This window comes from Elephas maximus, chromosome 8 (assembly GCF_024166365.1).
Source record: "Elephas maximus indicus isolate mEleMax1 chromosome 8, mEleMax1 primary haplotype, whole genome shotgun sequence".
Taxonomy (NCBI): Eukaryota; Metazoa; Chordata; class Mammalia; order Proboscidea; family Elephantidae; genus Elephas; species Elephas maximus.
The window spans coordinates 125,756,393-125,776,234 of NC_064826.1; the positions used below are offsets into that span (position 1 = coordinate 125,756,393).

At 39.8% G+C, this 19,842-nt stretch overlaps 1 protein-coding gene across 4 annotated transcripts in view; it reads right to left on the reverse strand.

The window, feature by feature from the left end:
* Window positions 1-19,842, reverse strand: part of CCSER2 (coiled-coil serine rich protein 2) — a 248,901-nt gene that overhangs the window by 122,306 nt on the left and 106,753 nt on the right. For all 4 annotated transcript variants that reach the window (XM_049894609.1, XM_049894608.1, XM_049894610.1 and 1 more), the window contains exon 4: window positions 15,225-15,315. In XM_049894609.1, coding sequence (XP_049750566.1) covers window positions 15,225-15,315 — 91 coding nt within the window. The remainder of the gene's footprint in view (window positions 1-15,224; window positions 15,316-19,842) is intronic.

Sequence of the window (19,842 nt, forward strand, 5' to 3'; positions counted from 1 at the left end):
ACAACAGAACTAATTGAAATTAAGAGAATCATAACAGAATACTATAAAAAATTGTACTCTAACAAATCTGAAAAACTAGAGGAAATGGACAAATTTGTAGAAACATGCTACCTACTTTGAACTAACACAAACAGAGGTAGAACAACTAAATAAACCCATAACAAAAGAAGAGACTGAAAAGGTAATTAAAAAACTCCCAACAACAACAAAAAAAAAGCCTGGCCCTAACAGCTTCACTGGAGAATTCTACCAAACCTTAAGGGAAAAGTTAACACCACGACTACTAAAGGTAATTTCAGAGCATAGATTGAATACTCCCAAACTCATTCTATGAAGCCAGCATTTCCACGATACCAAAACCAGGTAAAGACACCACAAAAAAAGAACATTACATACCTATATCTCTCAGGAACTTGGATGCAAAAATCTTCAACAAAATTCTAGCCTATAGAATTCAACAACATACCAAAAAAGTAATTCACCATGATCAACTGGGATTCGTAGAGATAGTTCAACATTAACAAAAACAATCAATGTAATCCATCAAATAAATCAAACAAAAGACAGGAACCACATGATCTTATCAATTGATGTGGAAAAGGCATTTGACAAAGTCCAAGGCCCATTCATGATAAAAAACTCCCAGCAAAATAGGAATAGAAGGAAAATTCCTCAGCATAATAAAGGGCATTTATACAAAGCCAATAGCCAACATCATCCTAAATGGAGAGAGTCTGAAAGCATTCCCTTGAGAACAGGAAACAGACAAGGATCCCTTTATTACCACTCTTATTCAACACTGGGCTTGAGGTCCTAGCCAGAGCAATTAGGCTAGAAAAAGAAATAAAAGGCATTCGAATTGGCAAGGAAGAACTAAATTTCTCTCCATATGCAGATGACATGATCTTATACACAAAAAACCCTAAAGAATCCGCAAGAAAACTACTGAAACTAATGGAAGAGTTCAGCAGAGTATCAGGATGCAAGATAAACACATACAAAAATCAGCTGGATTCTTCTACACTACCAAAGAGAATGTCAAAGAGGAAATCACCAAATCAATACCATTTACAATAGCCCCCAAGAAGATGAACATACTTAGGAATAAATCTAACCAGATACCTAAAAGACCTATACAAAGAAAACTACACGACACTACTGCAAGAAACCAAAAGAGACCTACGTAAGTGGAAAAACATACCTTGCTCATGGATAGGAAGACTCAACATTGTAAAAATATCTACTCAACCAAAAGTGACCTACAGATACAATGAAATCTCGATCCAAACACCAACGACATTTTTTAATGAGATGGAGAAACAAATCACCCATTTCATATGGAAGGGATAGAAGCCCTGGATAAGTAAAAAAAAAAGAAAAAGGCATTCCTGAAAAAGAACGAAGTAGGAGGCCTCACACTACCTGATTTTAGAACACATTATACAGCCATAGTAGTCAAAACAGTCTGGTACTGGTATAACAACAGATACATAGACGAATGAAACAGAATTGGGAATCCAGACATAAATCCATTCACACATGAGCAGCTGATATTTGACAAAGGGCCAAAGTGAAAGGCAGTCTCTTTAACAAATGGTGCTGGCATAACTGAATACCCATCTGCAAAAAAATGAAACAAGATCTATACCTCACAACCATGCACATAAACTAACTCAAAATGGATCCAATACCTAAATATAAAATCTAAAACGATAAAGATCATGGAAGAAAAAATAGGGACAACACTAAGAGCCCTAATACATGGCATAAACCGTATATAAAACATTACTAACAAGGCACAAACACCAGAGAAAATGCATAACACAGAGCTCCTAAAAATAAAAAACTTATGCTCATCCAAAGGCTTCACCAAAAGAGTAAAAAGATTACATACAGACTGGGAACAAGTTTTTGGCTATGACAAATCTGATCAGCGTCTGATCTCTAATATCTGCATGATACTGAAAAAAACTCAACAACAAAAAAGACAAATAACCCAATTAAAAAATGGGCAAAGGATATGAACAGGCACTTCACCAAAGAACACATGCAGGCAGCTAACAGATACACGAGGAAATGCTCACGATCATTAGCCATTAGAGAAATGCAAATCAAAACTACAATGAGATACCATCTCACCCCAACGAGGCTGGCATTAATCCAGAAAACACAAAATGCTAAATGTTGGAGAGGTTGTGGAGAGACTGCTGGTGGGAGTGTAGGCACAATCACTTTGGAAATTGATCTGGTGCTTCCTTAGAAAGCTAGAACTACTATATGATCCAGGGAAGCCCTGGGGCATAGTGGTTAAGTGCTACAGCTGCTAACCAAACGGTTGGCAGTTCAAATCCACCAGGTGCTCCTTGGAAACTCTAAGGGGCAGTTCTCTCTGTCCTATATGGTTGCTATGAGTCGGAATCGACTCAACAGCACTGGGTTTTGTTTGTTTTTTTTCGTATATGATTCAGCAATCCCACTCCTTGGAATATATCCTAGAGAAATAAGCCCCTTTACACAAACAGGTATATGCACACCCATGTTCACTGCAGCACTTTTTACAGTAGCAAAGAATGGAAGCAAGCAAGGTGCCCATCAACAGATGAATGGATAAATTACATATATTCACATACTGGAATACTACACAACAATTAAGAACAAGGATGAATCTATGAAACATCTCATAACATGGGCGAATCCGGAAAGCATTATGCTGAGTGAAATTAGTCACCTGCAAAAGGACAAATATTGTATGAGACCACTATTTTAAGAACTCAAGAAAAAGTTTAAACACAGAAGAAAATATTCTTCAGTGGTTACAGGGGTGGGGGTGGGGAGGAAGGGAGAGGGGTGTTCACTAATTAGATAGTAGACAAGAACTATTTTAGGTGAAGGGAAAGACAGTACAGGAGAATTCAGCACAATTGGACTAAACCAAAAGCAAAGAAGTTTCCTGAATACAACCAAAAGCTTCAAAGGCCAAAGTAGCAGGGATGGGGGTTTAGGGGCCATGGTTTCAGGGGACATCTAGGACAACTGGCGTAACAAAATCTATTAGGAAAATGTTGTGCATCCCACTTTGGTGAGTGGCGCACCTGGGGTCTTAAACACTAGCAAGTGGGCATCTGAGATGCATCAATTTGTCTCAACCCACCTGAAGCAAAGGAGAACACCAAAGACACAAGGTAAATATGAGCCCAATGGACAGAAGAGGCCACAGATCCAGGAACTACATCAGCCTGAAACTGGAAGAACTACGTGGTACCCGGCCACCACCGATTACTACCCTGACGGAACACAACAGAGACTTCCTGATGGAGCAGGAAAACAGTGGGATGTGGATCTCAAATTCTCGTGAAAAGACCAGACTTAATGGTCTAAGACTAGAGGAATCCTGGAGATCATGGTCCCCGGACTCTCTGTTAGCCCAAAACTGGAACCATTCCCAAAGCCAACTCTTCAGACAGGGATTGGAGTAGACTAGAGGATAGCAGGAAGCCCTGGTGGCGTAGTGATTAAATGCTAGGGCTGCTAACCAAAGGGACGGCAGTTCGAATTCACCAGGCACTACTTGGAAACTTTATGGGGCAGCTCTACCCCGTCCTATACGGTTGCTATGAGTCGGAATCGACTCGATGGCACTGGGTTTGGTTTTTGGTTTTTTATAGGATAGAAAATGATACTGGTGAAGAGTGAGCTTTTGGGCTCAAGTAGACACATAAGACTATGTGGGCAGCTCCTGTCTGGAGGCGAGATGAGAAGGCAGAGGGTGACAGGTGCTGCTCACATAGTCATGTTGAATGGACAGGGGGAATACAGGGTAGAGAGTAGAAGTGTGCTGTCTCAAGCGAAGAGCAACTAGGTGTACACAGTAAGGTGTTTAACTGTTTGTATGAGAGACTGACTTTATTTGTAAACTTTCACCTAAAGCACAATAAATAAAAAAAATAGCTATGATTGTGAGGATGGCACACGACTGGGCATTGTTTTTCTTTGTTGTACATAGGGTCACTATGAGTCGGAATCAACTCTATAGCAGCTAACAGCAACAACAATGGTCTCTTCCCTGAAATCCCCACGGACTCTCCTAGGCATGAGGTCATAGCAAACTCGGGTCTAAATCAAACCGAAATTGAAGACCTCAAGGAGGTGCCAGGCTTTTTTAGTCAAAAATTCTACATACTGTTAGAATTGCTGGGGTTGAACTCATCAAGGTTCAGAGGGGCCATTAAACCTCTATCCAAGCTTGAGTAATACCCTTGAAACCAGAGGCTAAGGGTACTAACATTAGTAGTCAAAAGTGCAATAAAATGTTCATGAAAATGTGTAGCAGTTCTTTGAACATTCCCATGCTCCCAGTGTAAAAGCAGATTGGGTAGGTATGTTCATTCAGGACCTCAGAAATGTAATTACGATAGTCATTCCCCACTTCCTGGTAGTATAAGCCACTGGAGGCTACATATTTTAGATTCATGTGCTGCCTTTTTTTAGTATCCCTTTAGGACAAAATGGAGCCCTGGTGTCCCAGGGGTTAAGAGCTAAGGCTGCTAACCAAAAGGCCGGCGGTTCAAATTCACCAGCCACTCCTTGGAAACCCTATGGCGCAGAACTGTCGTATAGGGTCACTATGAGTCAGAATCAATCCGATGGCAACAGGTTTGGTTTTTTTGCTTGTTGTTTATAACAAAACAGTCAAACCTTATTTGCCTTCTAGCAAAATGTATACTACATATATGTGTACTGTTACTTCCCCAAAATGTCCTCCTAGTTTTCAGAAGTCCCAACCCAGTCTTCAAGGACTTTAAATTTCCCTGTGATTTTATTTAATATGTGGATAACCTTTTATTGTGTTGTAAAGATGAGACAGGTTCTAAAATCAATTCCATTTATCTACATCCTGTTTTTTTTAGCTCAGAAAGGGTATATGGTTTCCACAGAGAGGCTGTTACAATTTTGTCAAAGTAAAATGCATTACCTAGGATGTGATTTATCCCAAGGAGGTAAATTCCTTTCTCCTGTTCAGGCTTTTCCAATTTCTGCTGAGTCTATTACAACTCATGTTGTTGTTGTTGTTGTCATGTGCCGTCGAGTCGATTCTGTCTCTTAGCGACCCCCATGTGTGTCAGAGTAGAACTGTGTTCTGATTTTTAATGGCTGATTTTTCAGAAATAGACTGTTGATCTATTTCAATGGCTGATTTCTCAGAAGCAGATCGTCAAGACTTTCTTCCAAGGTGCCTTTGGGTGGACTCAAACCTCGAACCTTTCAGTTAAAAGCTAAACACTTTAACAATCTGAACCAGCCAGAGACTTCTTTGTCAGACTACCAGACCTTAAAACTTCTCCAGGAGAGCAACTGAGACTAACTATTAAAAGGATTCCTGAGTTCCACTAGCTACTAAAAGCAATGGGTTTCCACTTTTTTTTTTCTGAAACTGCTGCACTAATTAACCAAGGCCTCCATTACCAAACCTCTTCCCTGGGAATCTGAACACGAAAAGTCCTTTTGTGATTTAAAATTAGCTCTTCGACAACTTCTCACTCTGTGCCTACCTAATTATCGTAAATCTTTCTACCTATTCTTACATGAGAGATATGGAGGGGCCCTTGGTATTCTGACTGGACTTCATAGGAATCATGCAAACTAATAGGTCACTACAGCCCTTCTTGTCACAGTGGCAAAAGCCTACCCACCTTGTCTACAGGTATAGCCACAAGAGCTAAACTACTGATAAAAAAAAAAAAAAAAAAACTACTGATGGCTTACGTCAATTTGGTTTTAGGGTCTTTTTTAGACTTAATGGTCCCTCATGTAATACAATCATTGCTGCTCACTGAAAATGCACATTTCTCAGCACACAGTCTTGTTGTTGTTGTCAGGTGCCATCGAGTTGGTTCCAACTCATGGCGACCCTATGTACAAGAGGACGAAACACCATTCAGTCCTGCGCCATCCTCACAATCATTACGCTTGAGCCTATTGTTGTGGCTGCCTTGTCAATCCATCTCGTCGAAGGTTTTCCTCTTTTTTGCTGACCCTCTACTTTACCAAGCATGATGCCCTTCTCAGGGACTGATCCCTCCTGACAACATGTCCAAAGTATGTGAGACGAAGTCTCACCATCCTTGGTTCTAAGGGGCATTCTGTCCTTACTTCTTCCAATACTGATTTGTTCCTTCTTTTGGAAGTCCATAGTATATTCAATATTCTTCCTCAGTCTGCCATATTCATTGACCAGCTTCGCATGTATGTAAGGCAACTGAAAACATCATGGCTTGGGTCAGGCACACCTTAGTCTTCAAGGTGACATCTTCGCTTTTCAACACTTTAAAGAGGCCCTTTGCAGCAGATTTGCCCAATGCAATGAGTAGTTTGATTTCTTGACTGCTGCTTCCATGGGTGTTGACTGTGGATCCAAGTAAAATGAAATCCTTGATAACTTCAATTTTTTCTCTATTTATCGTGATGTTGCTTATTGGTCCAGTTGTGAGGATTTCTGCTTTCTTTACATTGAAGTATAATCCATACTGAAGGCTGTAGTCTTTGATCTTCATCAATAAGTATTTCAAGTCCTCTTCACTTTCAGCAAGCCAAGTTGTGCCATCTGCACAAAGGAGGTTGTTAATGAGTCTTCCTCCAGTCATGATGTCATGTTCTTCTTCACATAGTCCAGTTTCTCAAATTAGTTGCTCACCATACACAGTCTTACCTCCTATGAAATCTAGTACTATTTTCTCTTACACACTTCATCATTACTTTATATCCTGCTACCTAAAATCCTGCTACTCTTCTTCCATTACTGACAAAAATGAAATCCATGAATGTCTAACAGCTGTGTGGCAAACTATGTAATGCCCCGAATAGATTTATTACAAACCCTCTAAAATCCCAGACTTAAACTCACTGGTGAGCTTTATCTTAAGGCTTAAATGTCAGTCAGGGTAACAGAACCCCTAAATATGACCCTTTGCCAGAGGCAAAATATGCTAGTCTATGATTTGGAAATAAGATTTCTTGAACTCCACATGACACCTATTTAAGAATGGTCAGCAGATTAAAGGACTTTAATGTTTCCTGAGGAGCCTCGGTAGTGCAGTGGTTAAGTTCTCAGCTGCTAACCAAAAGGCTGGGGGTTCAAACCCACCAGCCACCCTGCAGAAGGACGTGTCAGTCTGCTTCCATAAAGATAAGAGCCTTGGAAACCGTATGGGGCAGTTCTACTCTGTCCTACTGGGTCACTATGAATCAGGATCAATTCAATGACAATGAGTTAATGCTTCCTGAGGATGTGGCTATCACAAAAGTAGAAGCTCATACAAAAAGTGATGACACGGATAATAACATAACTCCCTGGCTCATCATTTCACCAGACTCTTTGCCCTTGCTATGATCCTAACATTAATAATATATTGCAAGTGGCCAATTATTCAGAGAAGTTCAAATAGGTTCAAGTAAGTTCGAATCGCAGAATACTCATGATTGCTTCTGAGTTAGAAAAGGAACAATGGTAGAAATCTGGATGCAAATTCCAGTTGTTGTCACAGTGACTCCAACTCATGGCAACCCCACATGTGCCCAAGTATAAGTGTTCCATACGGTTTTCAACAGATAATTTTTTGGAAGCAGATCTGTTATGCATTGAATTCTGTCCTCCAAAAATGTGTTGTAAATCCTAACCTCTATGTCTGTGGTTAAAATTCCATTTGGGAATGGGTTCTTTGTTATGTTAATGAGCTAGGATTAGTATAGGGTATCTCTTAAATCAATCTCTTGAGATAAAAAAGGCATTAAACAAGCAAGTCAAAGAAGCGGAGGTGGGGGAAGAGGGATGCTAAGCCACATGGAGATCTCCAAGGAACCAGGAATCAAGCTGAAAAGACAAGGACCTTCCCCTAGAGCTGACAGAGAGAAAAGCCTTCTCCTAGAACTGGCTCCCTGAATTTCGACTTTTAGCCTACTGAACTGTGAGAAAATAAATTCTGTTGGTTAGAGCCATCCACCTGTGGTATTTCTGTTATAGCAGCACTAGATAACCAAGACAGATACCTTCACACGAAGATAATTAGGAATCCTGCAGAGGCTGTCAGTCTCTGGAAGGCGACAGCTTCCATTCCAAACTGATAACTAAGATGTAGACAGATCCCACCCAAGATTCACAGTAAAAGTCCAGAGCTTGTCATATTTCAGTCTGCATTTTTTGTCCTTTATTTTCTTAAATATCTGCTTCTTTTTTTAGTTTAAAGTTATGTTTAACTTTGTTATCTACAAGGTCTCTACTTTTAATATTGCTTTTTGCACCCTTTGCTATCCTTGGTATAAATCCAATACTTGGGTGGTAGGCTGAGCAGTATCTCCTGGAATATGTCTACGTCCTCATCCCCAGGACCTGTAAATATTACCTGATGTAGCAAAAGGGACCTGCAGATGCGATTACGGATTTTTGTGAGAGTATACTGGATTATTCGGGTGGGTCCAGCATAGTCACAACGAGCCTTATAAGAGGGACACTGAAGGACTCAGACTTAGAAGAAGGTGATGTGATGAGGGAAGCAGAGGTTGGAGTGATGCACTTTGAAGACGGAGGAAAGGGCAATCAGCCAAGGAATACAGGTAGCTACTAGAAGCTGAAAAAAACAAGGAAAGAGGTTCTCCTCTAGAGCCTCCAGTAGCTTAAAAGAACACAAATTTATTATAGGACAGTTCTGGAGGTCAGAAGTCTGAAATTACCTAGTAAATCTAATTTTGGGCTTCTGACCTCCAGAACTGCCAAACAATAAATTTGTGTTCTTTTAAGCTACTAAATTTATGGTAATTTATTATAGCACAATAGGAAACTAAAACATAGCTACAATTTATTTGTGAACTGACTAAAGCATACAATTAAACTGACTTTTGCATTTGTCCACATTTTCCTGTGGGAGCCATCTAACTTCGCTTGATACCAGTTCCTTATAAGGAATCAGACGGTTACCAGGGTAACTGAGCTCAATCATTAGGTGACTGTTTAGATGGAAGACACCACAACAGGCCAGACAGCCAGGAATCTAGGACTACTATCCTGTCAACCCTACAGTTTCCTATTTCCACAAAAGCAACTTTCAAGGGCCTTTCATCAGAGCAAGCTTTGTAACCAAACTTTCACAGAAATAGAGCTTAAAGAGAACTAAGGAACAAATGGTACATGCTCTGAGGCTGTATCACTTTCACTACTTCTCTTTTGTCTTCAATCCACCTAATGATCTCAACGCCGCAAATGCTATTGCTGGGTGCCTAACCCCTCTTGATGAGCGGTACCCAAATGTTAAAACACTGTTAGACAGCCCCATAGGGGTCTTTTGTCCTGGACTATCTTTTCAAGTATATTTGTATAGCAAACTGCCTTGGAAGATAGAGGTAGTATCGCCCTCCAGAGCAAAGGGCTCAGTGTCATAGAGATAATGACTCCCTCCAGGGCAAAAGTCAGGCAAGCTTACTGTCCACTGTAAAATATTCAGGTTCTCTAAACTCAGGGTTCCTCTCTGGCAATGCACCCAACTGCACGGACAGGTATCATCTGGGCCCCTTCACATCTCTCTGTGGGAACTGGGGGTTGGGGGAAACAGCACAAACGTTGACAATGGCACTGCTATTGCCCTTGGTAGTCAATTTCATTGTCTCTGACCCAGAAGTTTCCCGTCATCTGCCAAGATCCGTGAACCTGTGGTAAGCTATCTCGTGGAAACTCAGGTCCTTTACAGTTTTTTCAAAGTAGAGGGAACTCTACATGCTGTGTTTGAGATTAGCAGGAGAGTTATACAATGCCAAGATTATAGGACTATTTGTCTAAAAAGTTCATGAAATTGGACAGGAATAGTTCAGAACAGAGCCATCTAAGATATAACATTACCTCTCAAGGGAAGATACGTGCTGTTTCAGGGGGAAATGTTGTGGCTATATAATTCTCTGGAATCTTTAATGTCATTGGAAAAAATTTTAGAAAGCAAACAAAGAGATCATGGTGATTTGGCTAACAATCCCACATTTAGCTCTTCAGAGGAGGGATGGGATCTATTCACTTGGCTTAATGCAGGCATTCCTGGCTCCCAGTTTAGAAATATATTATAAACTCTGATCATAACCCTTCTGAGTGTTTGTCTCTGTTGCAGTGCTCAGACATGTGGTCATCCTAGTCTTAAGTGACACTACGCGGCCACTATCCCACCAAATCATCCAGCAAAGGGTCATCCACAAAATAGGAAAACCTGACAGTTATGGGACTTAAAACAACCAAACCTAGAAACGTGACATGCAATCAGGATATCTCAAAGGGCACTGAAAATCTGGATTAATCATGTTCCCAGATATTAATGATTTATCCTTCAGTTCAGGCTGAAAAATTACTGTAAGGGGGGATACTGAGGGAACAATCTCCACTAAACAGCTGTTTACACTAAAATAACTTCCTATTTAGTTGTCTTCATTAACGTGATTTTACTATTCCAGGAAATTTTCCCAGGAAGATAAAATTGTAAATAACTTTATTGTTTATTTCAGGGCTTCCTGGAAATCCGTTTACCCGAACACTAAATTACTGAACTTAACCTCATCAGAGTAAATGCCCCCTACTCAGAACCCTGAATGCTGGCAGTACTAAGGGTTTATGCTCAACTACTAACCTAAGGTTGGCAGTTCACACCCACCCATCGGCACTGCTGAAGAAAAGCCTGGAGATCTGCTTTCATGAAGATTATAGCCAAGAAAACCCTACAGAGCAGTTCTAACCTGTAACACATGGGATCCCCATGAGTCAGAACTGACTTGACTGCAACAGGCTTGTTCTTTTTTTTTTTCCCACTCAGGACACCAGATAGCATCAAACAACTCTTTACTCTTCAAGATTCGTTTTGAAACTCCATCTTGCTGCCCACCAATCCTGAACTATTATGTCATAAAGTTGGTCAATCCTAATCAAAGGAATCAAATGACCCACCTGAAGCCAAACCTCAAAAAACTCGTCAGTACCTAGTCTTTGTCCTTCTCAGTCTGAGACTCTACTATGACTTTGCCATGTGAAGTGAATAATCTCCCTTACTTCGGTAAGCAATAAAGTCAGCTTTGCTTTGTCAACAGGTTATTTTTTGGTGCTATTTTCAGGAGCAATCATTCAATCACAACATTAATGGAAGGCCTTCTCTTTGCCTGTGCTCAAAACCAGACACAATCCTATTTACTGAAAGTAAGAAACCAAATATTGCCACTGAAATGTACCATTCCCCCATCAATGTATTATCCACCCAGGCCCTTCCTTCACTACCCCCAATAAGTTGAGAATTTTAACTATCACCCCCCTCCTCAACATATATTAAATTCTTTCAAAACTCCTTATTGGTGCCCTGGTGGCACAATGGTTAATAGCTTGGCTGCTAACCAAAAGGTGGGCAGTTGGAAACCCCCACCTGCTCCTTGGATACCCTATGAGGCAGTTCTACTTTGTCCTATACGGTCACTAAGAGTTGGATCAACTTCATGGCAACAGGTTTGGTTTGGTTTGGCTTAGTTTTACTAAGTATGTACACATATCCAGTCTCACTATCCATTTAGATTTGGAAGCCCTGGTGGTGCAGTGGTTAAACTGCCAGGCTGCTAACCAAAAGGTCAGCGGTTCGAACACACCATCCAATCCACAGGAGAAAGATGTGGCAGTCTGTTTCCATAAAGATTACAGCCTGGGAAAACCTATGGGGCAGTTCTACTCTATTGGAGCTCTGGTGGTGCAATGGTTAAATGCTGGGCTGCAAAACAAAATGTCAGCAGTTAAAATCCACCAGCCACTCCTTGGAAACCCCAGGGCCGCTATGAATTGAAACTGAATCAATGACAATAGGTTTGTTTTTTTTGTTTATATATATAAATAACACACAAAAAAAGTAAACCAAACCTGTTGCCATCAAGTTAATTTCGACCCATAGCGACCCTTCAGGACAGAGCAGAATTGCACCACAGGGTTTCCAAGGAGCAGCTGGTGGACTTTAACTGCCAGTCTTTTCGTTACCAGCGTATCACTTAACCACTGCACCACCAGGGCTCCTATCTACTAATACACGAGTTTAATTCACTTATATTTCTTGTTAGAGCTGACATATTTAACTCATTCTACCAATCTTATCCTTTGTTTTTTCTTAATCGTTTTTTCTTGCTTTTTTAAAGTTCTTCCACATTTTAGCTATCTGTTAGAGCAGCACCCCACTCTTCTGGTATCAAATTCTGTCTTAGTTATCTAGTGCTGCTATAACAGAAATACCATAAGTGGATGGCTCTGACAAAGAAAAATTTATGTTCTCACGGTCTAGGATGTTAGAAGTCTGAATTCAGGGTGCCAGCTCTAGGGGAAAGCTTTTTATCTCTGTCAGCTCTGGGGAAAGATCCTTGTCATCAACCTTCCTTGGTTGAGGAGCTTCTCAGCACAGGAACCCTGGGTCCAAAATATGTGCTATTCTTTCTCCAGGCTCTTATTTCTTGGTGGTATGAGGTCCCCAAGTCTCTCTGCTTGCTTCTCTCTTTTCTATCTCAAAAGGGATTGACTTAAAACACAATCTAATCTTGTAGATTGAGTCCTGCCTCGTGAACATAACTGCCAATAACCTCACTTCGTTAACATCATAGAGGTAGGATTTACAACACATAGGCAAATCACATCAGATGACAAAATGATGGACAATCACACAACACTGGAAATCATGGACTAGCCAAGTTGACACACACTTTCTGGGCGGACACAATTCAATCCATAACAGTTGCTAGAAGATAGAATCAACTCGATGTTATCTGTCATATTTCTGGGCGTGTGTCTTTTTTTACCAGTCCACCTCCGAACTTGGTGATTTCTTTCAGTGAGTAGATGCAGATCATTCTTCAGTTTAGGGACTACTTCTTCTATTATTTAACTGTGACCTATCATCCCTCTGTTTCCACATGTTAAATTTCTTGGATTACTGTCTCCTATTTTTCCCTATAATTTGTAATGCTTTATAGTTTTTCTCTATGCTCTACAATACTTTTCCACTTGCTCCTTCAGGCCACAAATTCAATCTCAACAATGACCACCGTTTTCTCTAACCTATTGAATTGTTCTGTTGGGAAATCTTGTTTAATAGCTACAGAAAGCAGTGTGCTGCAACTGAATCTGCTTAAGTGATCTCATTATTATCTCCTCCAGCCTCTCTAATTCTGGAAGTTCTGTTGTTTCCCTATTCTTCTTTCTGAGTGTTGATGCCTCTTAGATGTACTGGAGCTCAGTTTTGATTGCTGAAGTATCCCATGCAACGGCAGAAAATAAGCAGAAGACGGTGCAATAGTCTCTACCTGTGTGGTAGCCTGGATTATTGTTCTCAGATCTTCATTCTTTCCTTTGATAGAATTACACACCCATGCCCTTCACCAGGTGACTACAGAGCCTCTCACTAGTGAACAGAGCATACTTCCCAGTCCCATTGGTATTAGGCTTGGCCACGTGACTTGCTTTGGCCAATAAATTGTGGATATAAGTAACAATGTGCTGGTTCTAGGCCAAGACTTTAAGCGACATTGTATGCAGGTTTCTTGCTCACTCTGTTGCACTTTCACCACTGGCCAGCAGAGCAACAGCCCCAGAGTCTCAAAATGAAGAAATAAGGAATCCATAGCCTGAGCTGTCCTAGCTAATCCACAAATCCATGATGAGATAAAGAAATGTTTATTTTATAAGCCAGTGAGATTTTAAGAGTGACTGTTACACAGCATTCTGGGAGAGAAAAAAAAAGGCTGTTCAATATGACAAATATAAGCTGGTGGTATAGCAGCAACCAGGTTCCTAGCACCTAAATGAAACACCAGGAGAACGCTTCCCAGTCTGAAATATTCTTGCATCCTTATAGCATCATGTATAAAAACAGCTCCATCAACCCTTTTTAGTTCATCTCTGACCGCTGGGAAACGTGGAATACCAGGCAAATGTTGACTGTCAGGGTACCCTCAGATGTCTGGAGCCATTTCTTATCCCAAGATAGGCATCATTTCAATCCTTGCCCCATGGGCTTTCCTATGCTGGTCTCTGCTTCTTGACTAGCCCTTAAAATAGGAAACCCCACAAAGGCAACGTCAGTGGGGGCAAGAGAGCCCAAGGCCCTACTTGCATGTGGATTATCTAAAGCCCCACCCAGCAGTTACAGGATCCAGAAAGGGATATGGACTGGAATTAGGAGTAAAAAAGGGTACAATGATTCATGCAGATGGTGATCACTTGCCAGGAACTGCTCTTTTAAAAATTTTTTTTATCAATGTAGTAATTTTTATAGCTATTTTACAAGCCAAATAATATCTGTTTCTCTAATTGTTGTATTACTTCTTAGAATCAAAATGAGACAAAAGGAAGAAAAATTGGATATATATACACAGAAAAAAAGGGACAAATTCCATTTATCACTTGCTTTAAGGCACAGGTATATAATGTCATTGGATCATATAAATTAAACCTAGACCTACAAAATCAGGTTTTAAAAATTTAGATAAGTTTTCAAATTAATTTATTTTACTTCACTTAAGATTGGTTCTCAGTCTGCAAAGGCTTCCTTCCACTGAAATTAAGAAGTCTGTGAATAACAACAAATGACTGAGCCAAGTGACTTAACTATATGCCTCTGGAGGTTTAATATTGTCTTCATGAAACAGGCTGCTCAGCCATATCTTAAACAGCACCTGAGCCAATTCTTTTTTCCTTCTTCTTTCTTCTTTCTCTCCTTTCCCTCCCCCAGCCCATCCCTGCCTCCAAGTAAGATCCTGACGTTAGCTCCCCAAACGGTTAAGTGTTAACCAATGTTTCCTCTAAGACTGTGGAAAACAAGTAATATTGATCTAAGCCTGTCAAATAAGACGAAGGATGGCGCCAGCTACCCCCTAAGCTGATGGGATGATGGCAGGAAAAATCAACATGTTTGAGATACAACCACCAAAACCAGACAGAAGAAAGAGAGCACACATTCCACAAGTCCCTAAAACTTATGGCCTCTTTTCCCTTAAAAACCTGAGCTGACTGGTAATCTAGTGAGACAGACGACTTTAGGAGGAGATCATTCCCCTCTGTCTCCATATACCGGTATATCTAGTAAAGCTCTTGCTACCCACTTTCTTTCTACCCACCTCACCCCGTCTCAAGAACTGGCTACTTGCGGCAGGCGGCTCTCACTCACAATTTCACGGTAACACTCACTCACCATTTTCAATAGGTGTGTCTTCAGGCAGATCCACATCAAGCATAAGGTCATCATCCTCAAGGTCACATGATTCAAGATTATTCAGAATATCCTGTGAACAAAAGCAGTAAAAAATACTATAACCTAGATTGAAACGATTTGTGAAATCATTAGTTTTGAAAACACCATACCATACAATCAACCTGGCTTTACTCAATATTTGTATTATAAGAATAAAAGTTTTTAAAAATAAAATTTTAAAAATTAAAAAAAAAAAAAAAAACGATTCAACTGGTTTACTTATTTTAAGTTCTTTGTAACATCTTTCCTAGTCTTCCTCCCTACTAGATTTTTATTTTTAAAAACTTACATAGTGTATAGTACATGTGCCAGCTATTATTCTAAGCACTTTACAGATGTTAATTCATTTGTTTAATCTTCAAACAACCCTATGAGGTAGTGACTACTGTAATCCCCATACTACAGATGATGAAACTGTGGCCAAAGCCGGATCCGAACCCGAATCCACGCTTTTAACAACTACCCTGATAACTTGAATAATTTAGAACTGTGATGAATCACTCAAAGTTTTTTCATATTTGGTGTGGGAGGTTATGTTTGTTATCTCCAGGGACTGGACTGCTGACATAAAGTAATGACATAAGCCTTTAATGATGCCCATATTCCATTTCCTTTTTTTGTGGCATCACCTCCACTGCCACCACCTTGGTTTTGGTTCCATTTGTTCTTTCTCTCTGTAAAAGAACTGGACTACTCAAATTGATAAAAACAGCCCCTGATGGGTTCTATTTGCAATCTGGCTAGCTAACATCTCTCCCTAGAAAAGTAGTGTTTTGCTTTCAAAGGCTCTTGTTCCAAAACTAAAGAACAGAATAAACAAAAGCTGAGTTTAAGGTACTCAGTTCGACCTACAGCCCACTGGTGGATCAGAGTACCCTTCTAATAAGCCAAGAATTTATCATCTATTACAAGACCTTTCTTTAGTACATATAAGTAAAAAGGTTACAACTCCACAATTTTCTAAACAACCAAGATATTACAGACATGAAAAACTCTATGAAAGGAAATATCTATTTCATTACAGATAACACGAATCAAATGAGAACTGTTCCCTATGGCAGGTATTCCACTCAAATATTGCCCGCCTTCCGGGAGCCACTGAGGACTGAAAGTAACTAGACTAATTGTTATTTAAAAAACAAACAAAAAAACCTCTGGATAATTACTTAATCTTGACATAAGTAAGAGGTATTTCTCAGAATAACTTTCTATCCAGATAATATGTGCTGTCCATCAAGTCGGCCCCCGACTCATAGAAATCCCATGTAAAATGGAATGAACAATCCCCTGGTCCTGCACCGTCCTCAAGGTCAGTTGTGAACTGGACCACTGTGATCCACAGGGTTTTCACTGGCTGGTCCTAAATCTGGAAGCTCTGCAACACATCACAGCAACACACAAGCCACCACTGACAGCCAGGTGATGGCTGAGCTTTAGGTGCACTGGTCAGGTGCAGCCAGGTTTCCTGCATGAAAGCGGAGAACTCTACCACTGAATGACATCCTTAATATACAGTCTTCCTAAAAATCGATTAAAAAGATGAACATGATAATAAAACTGAACGTTAAAAAAAAACTAGCAAACTGCAATGAACAATTCATGAAATAAGTATAAAATAAAGGATCAATAGATATGGTGTAGAGTTTCAAAGATTAGAAAAAACATTAACCCCAAAGTTGCGACTTATCAGAGTAAGAGGAATACAGCACTCATTCAGTACTGCAGACAGAAATGTAGATTCATAATAAATTTTCTGGAGGCTAATTTACCAAAATTTAGCTAAAGCCTTTTTTTTAAAAAAAAATTTCTTTCCAATAATTTATCCCTCAGAGATAATCAGACAAATATGTAAAATGTATGTATAAGTATGGTCACTACAGCATATTCAGAATGGCAAAAGTAAAAATAACCTAAATTCTCAACAACAGAAAAATAGTTAAACAGAAAGTGTAGCACAGTCATACAATGGACTATTCTGCTGTTCTTAAAAAAGATAACAAAACGTAATTACAGACACAGAAATGTGTCAACCGGGGGAAAAAATAAAACCAGATTTGGGCATTTAAAACCTTTTGCTCTTATAAATAATGCTTCATGGATCCCTATAGATTGAAAGTAAAATGAATAAATCCATCTGTGTACCAAGTTGATGGCATCTACTCAGAAAGAAACTATTTCAACTTTTTTGGCAATTATATCATAAAAACCCACACCAAACCCAGTGCCGTCAAGTCGATTCCGACTTATAATGACCCTATAGGACAGAGTAGAACTGCCCCATAGAGTTTCCAAGGAGCGCCTGGCAGATCTGAACTGCTGACCTGTTGGGTAGCAGCTGTAGTACTTAACCACTATGCCACCAGGATTTCCAGTTATATCATAGTACTACTACTATTATTAATAGTGTTCTGAGCAATGAGATCTGAAATGCAGGAACCTGCACCACACAGATGACAAATGGGAGTTTGACAAGGTTTGCTGAAAAATGGATTCTCATCTTAGTAAAAAGGAGATGAGGATATAAAATCAATGAAGTGAAGTGAAAACTCTATATTTCTGAATTTGAATGGGAAGTATCAGTATGAACACAAGAAGTATTTCATCGTAAAAGGAAAAAACATCACTTGCCCTGAAAAGGCCTAGATGCCAACTGAAAAAATAAAGCAAGTCTCTAAAACAGCATGTAAAGGATAATCCATTTTATGAAAAGAAAAGTTATATAATATGCATAGAAAAAAGCTGGAAGGAAACCAAAACACAGGTTAGCTATTTTAGCATTATCAGCTTTTTCTTCCTTTATTGTTAAAAATATCTGCGTGCTTGCACTTTCTGCAATAAGCATAATGACTTGTGTAATTTTACCCACGTCCTCCCCACCAATATATATATATATATGTGTGTATGTGTATATATATATATCTCCTCTATAAAAACATATGACTGTTTGTGTACATATGTCTGAGTATGTGTGAAACAAGATGGCGTTGGGGTCCAGGCTGGATCTGACAACTAAGGCCACAACAAAGAATCAAAGGAAGTAAAAGCCTCCTACATTCTAGGTCCACAGCAGAGCTGCCGAGAAGCACCAAACCAGCAAAAGGAGAACTGCCACCTCTGCCAAAAATGTTGTTCAGCTGTTAATAAGTTAACTAAACTCTACACTTCTTTTGTGTGGCTTTCTGATATGTCTTATAATCAAAAGGGTTTAAAAAAAAAAAAAAAAACAGCCTTAAAGAACAGGAATGAGCCTGTTCTGACAAGTGCAAAAGTGATGAAATAATTATGGTATCATTTACGAAGAAAGTCTATTAGCCAGTGTAAAGGGAAGGGGGAAAACACCAATAGTTACTGGAAAGGAAGGAAGGGGGGGAGGGAAGAAGGAAGGAAAAATCTTTCATGTTTATGCCTAAAGTTAACACTCCTCAATAAATCAATTATATATGATTTATCAGAAATTTATCTAGTCACATGGAAAGATGATAATGGTATACCATAAAGTGGAAAAAAAGCAGATTATAAAACAATATGTACAATATGACTCCATCTTTAACACTGAAAAATACATTGAAATATCTAGAAGGTGATAAACCAAAACAATTAAAGCATTATAACTTTTCCTTAGGTGAGATGATAAGTAGGTATGCTCATTACACTCAATTTTATTTTTCTATAATAAGAACACAGTGATTTTATAATAAGAAAAACTTCATTCTGGAAAAAGCCTACCTCTCCACTGCTCACTGGTCACAGTCTTGTGTATCATTATCTATAGCTCATCTGTAATCCTGTAATGAAAAGTCTGACTCCATGTTTTATGTCTGACCACTAACAGCTTTTAAGCCACACATACCACCTTCGCCTCTTGCCCCACATCTGACCAAGCCGCTAAGAAAGCCTAGATGTCCCTCCCCAGGCACCAGCAGGGAAGTTCAGCCATGCAAAGCCAAACTGTGCTTGGGAACCTTTACCCTGGCCCATTCCCTAACCTCAATAAAAACCAGAGCCACTTACCCCTCCCTTCATTCAAGCCATTTGGACCAGGTAGGGGCCGGCCCTGTTCTTCCCGGAAAATGTCATTACATGAGTAATATATCTTTTCATACTCTCTCAGTACGTGTGTGGCATGGTCAGCCTTGACATCTGAACCAATTTTGGATGAGGGAGTTTATCCCACCTTCCACAGGACAACCATAAGACACAACCTCAATAATTCAACAAATATAGATAACAGTATACGCAAGGCACTATGTTGGGCGGGGGGATATAGCTATGTGAACAAGACATAATCCCCATCCTCCGAGGCTACTTGTCCCCCACCCCAAACAGGCAATTTCTATTACAGTACAGTAACTGCTCAAGCGCCAGGGGACACATCTAAGCCTTGGCAAGGCAGAGACAACCTAAAAATTAGTCAAATCAGAGAAAACCTAAAAAATAAAGCAAAAGCTGGCCTCCGGAGTATGGGAGAGAACACCTTGTGCACAAACAGTATGGTGAGGGCAAAGAAGCAAAAAGCATGATTTATTCTAGGGGTTGCAAAATTCTTAAAAAGGCCAGA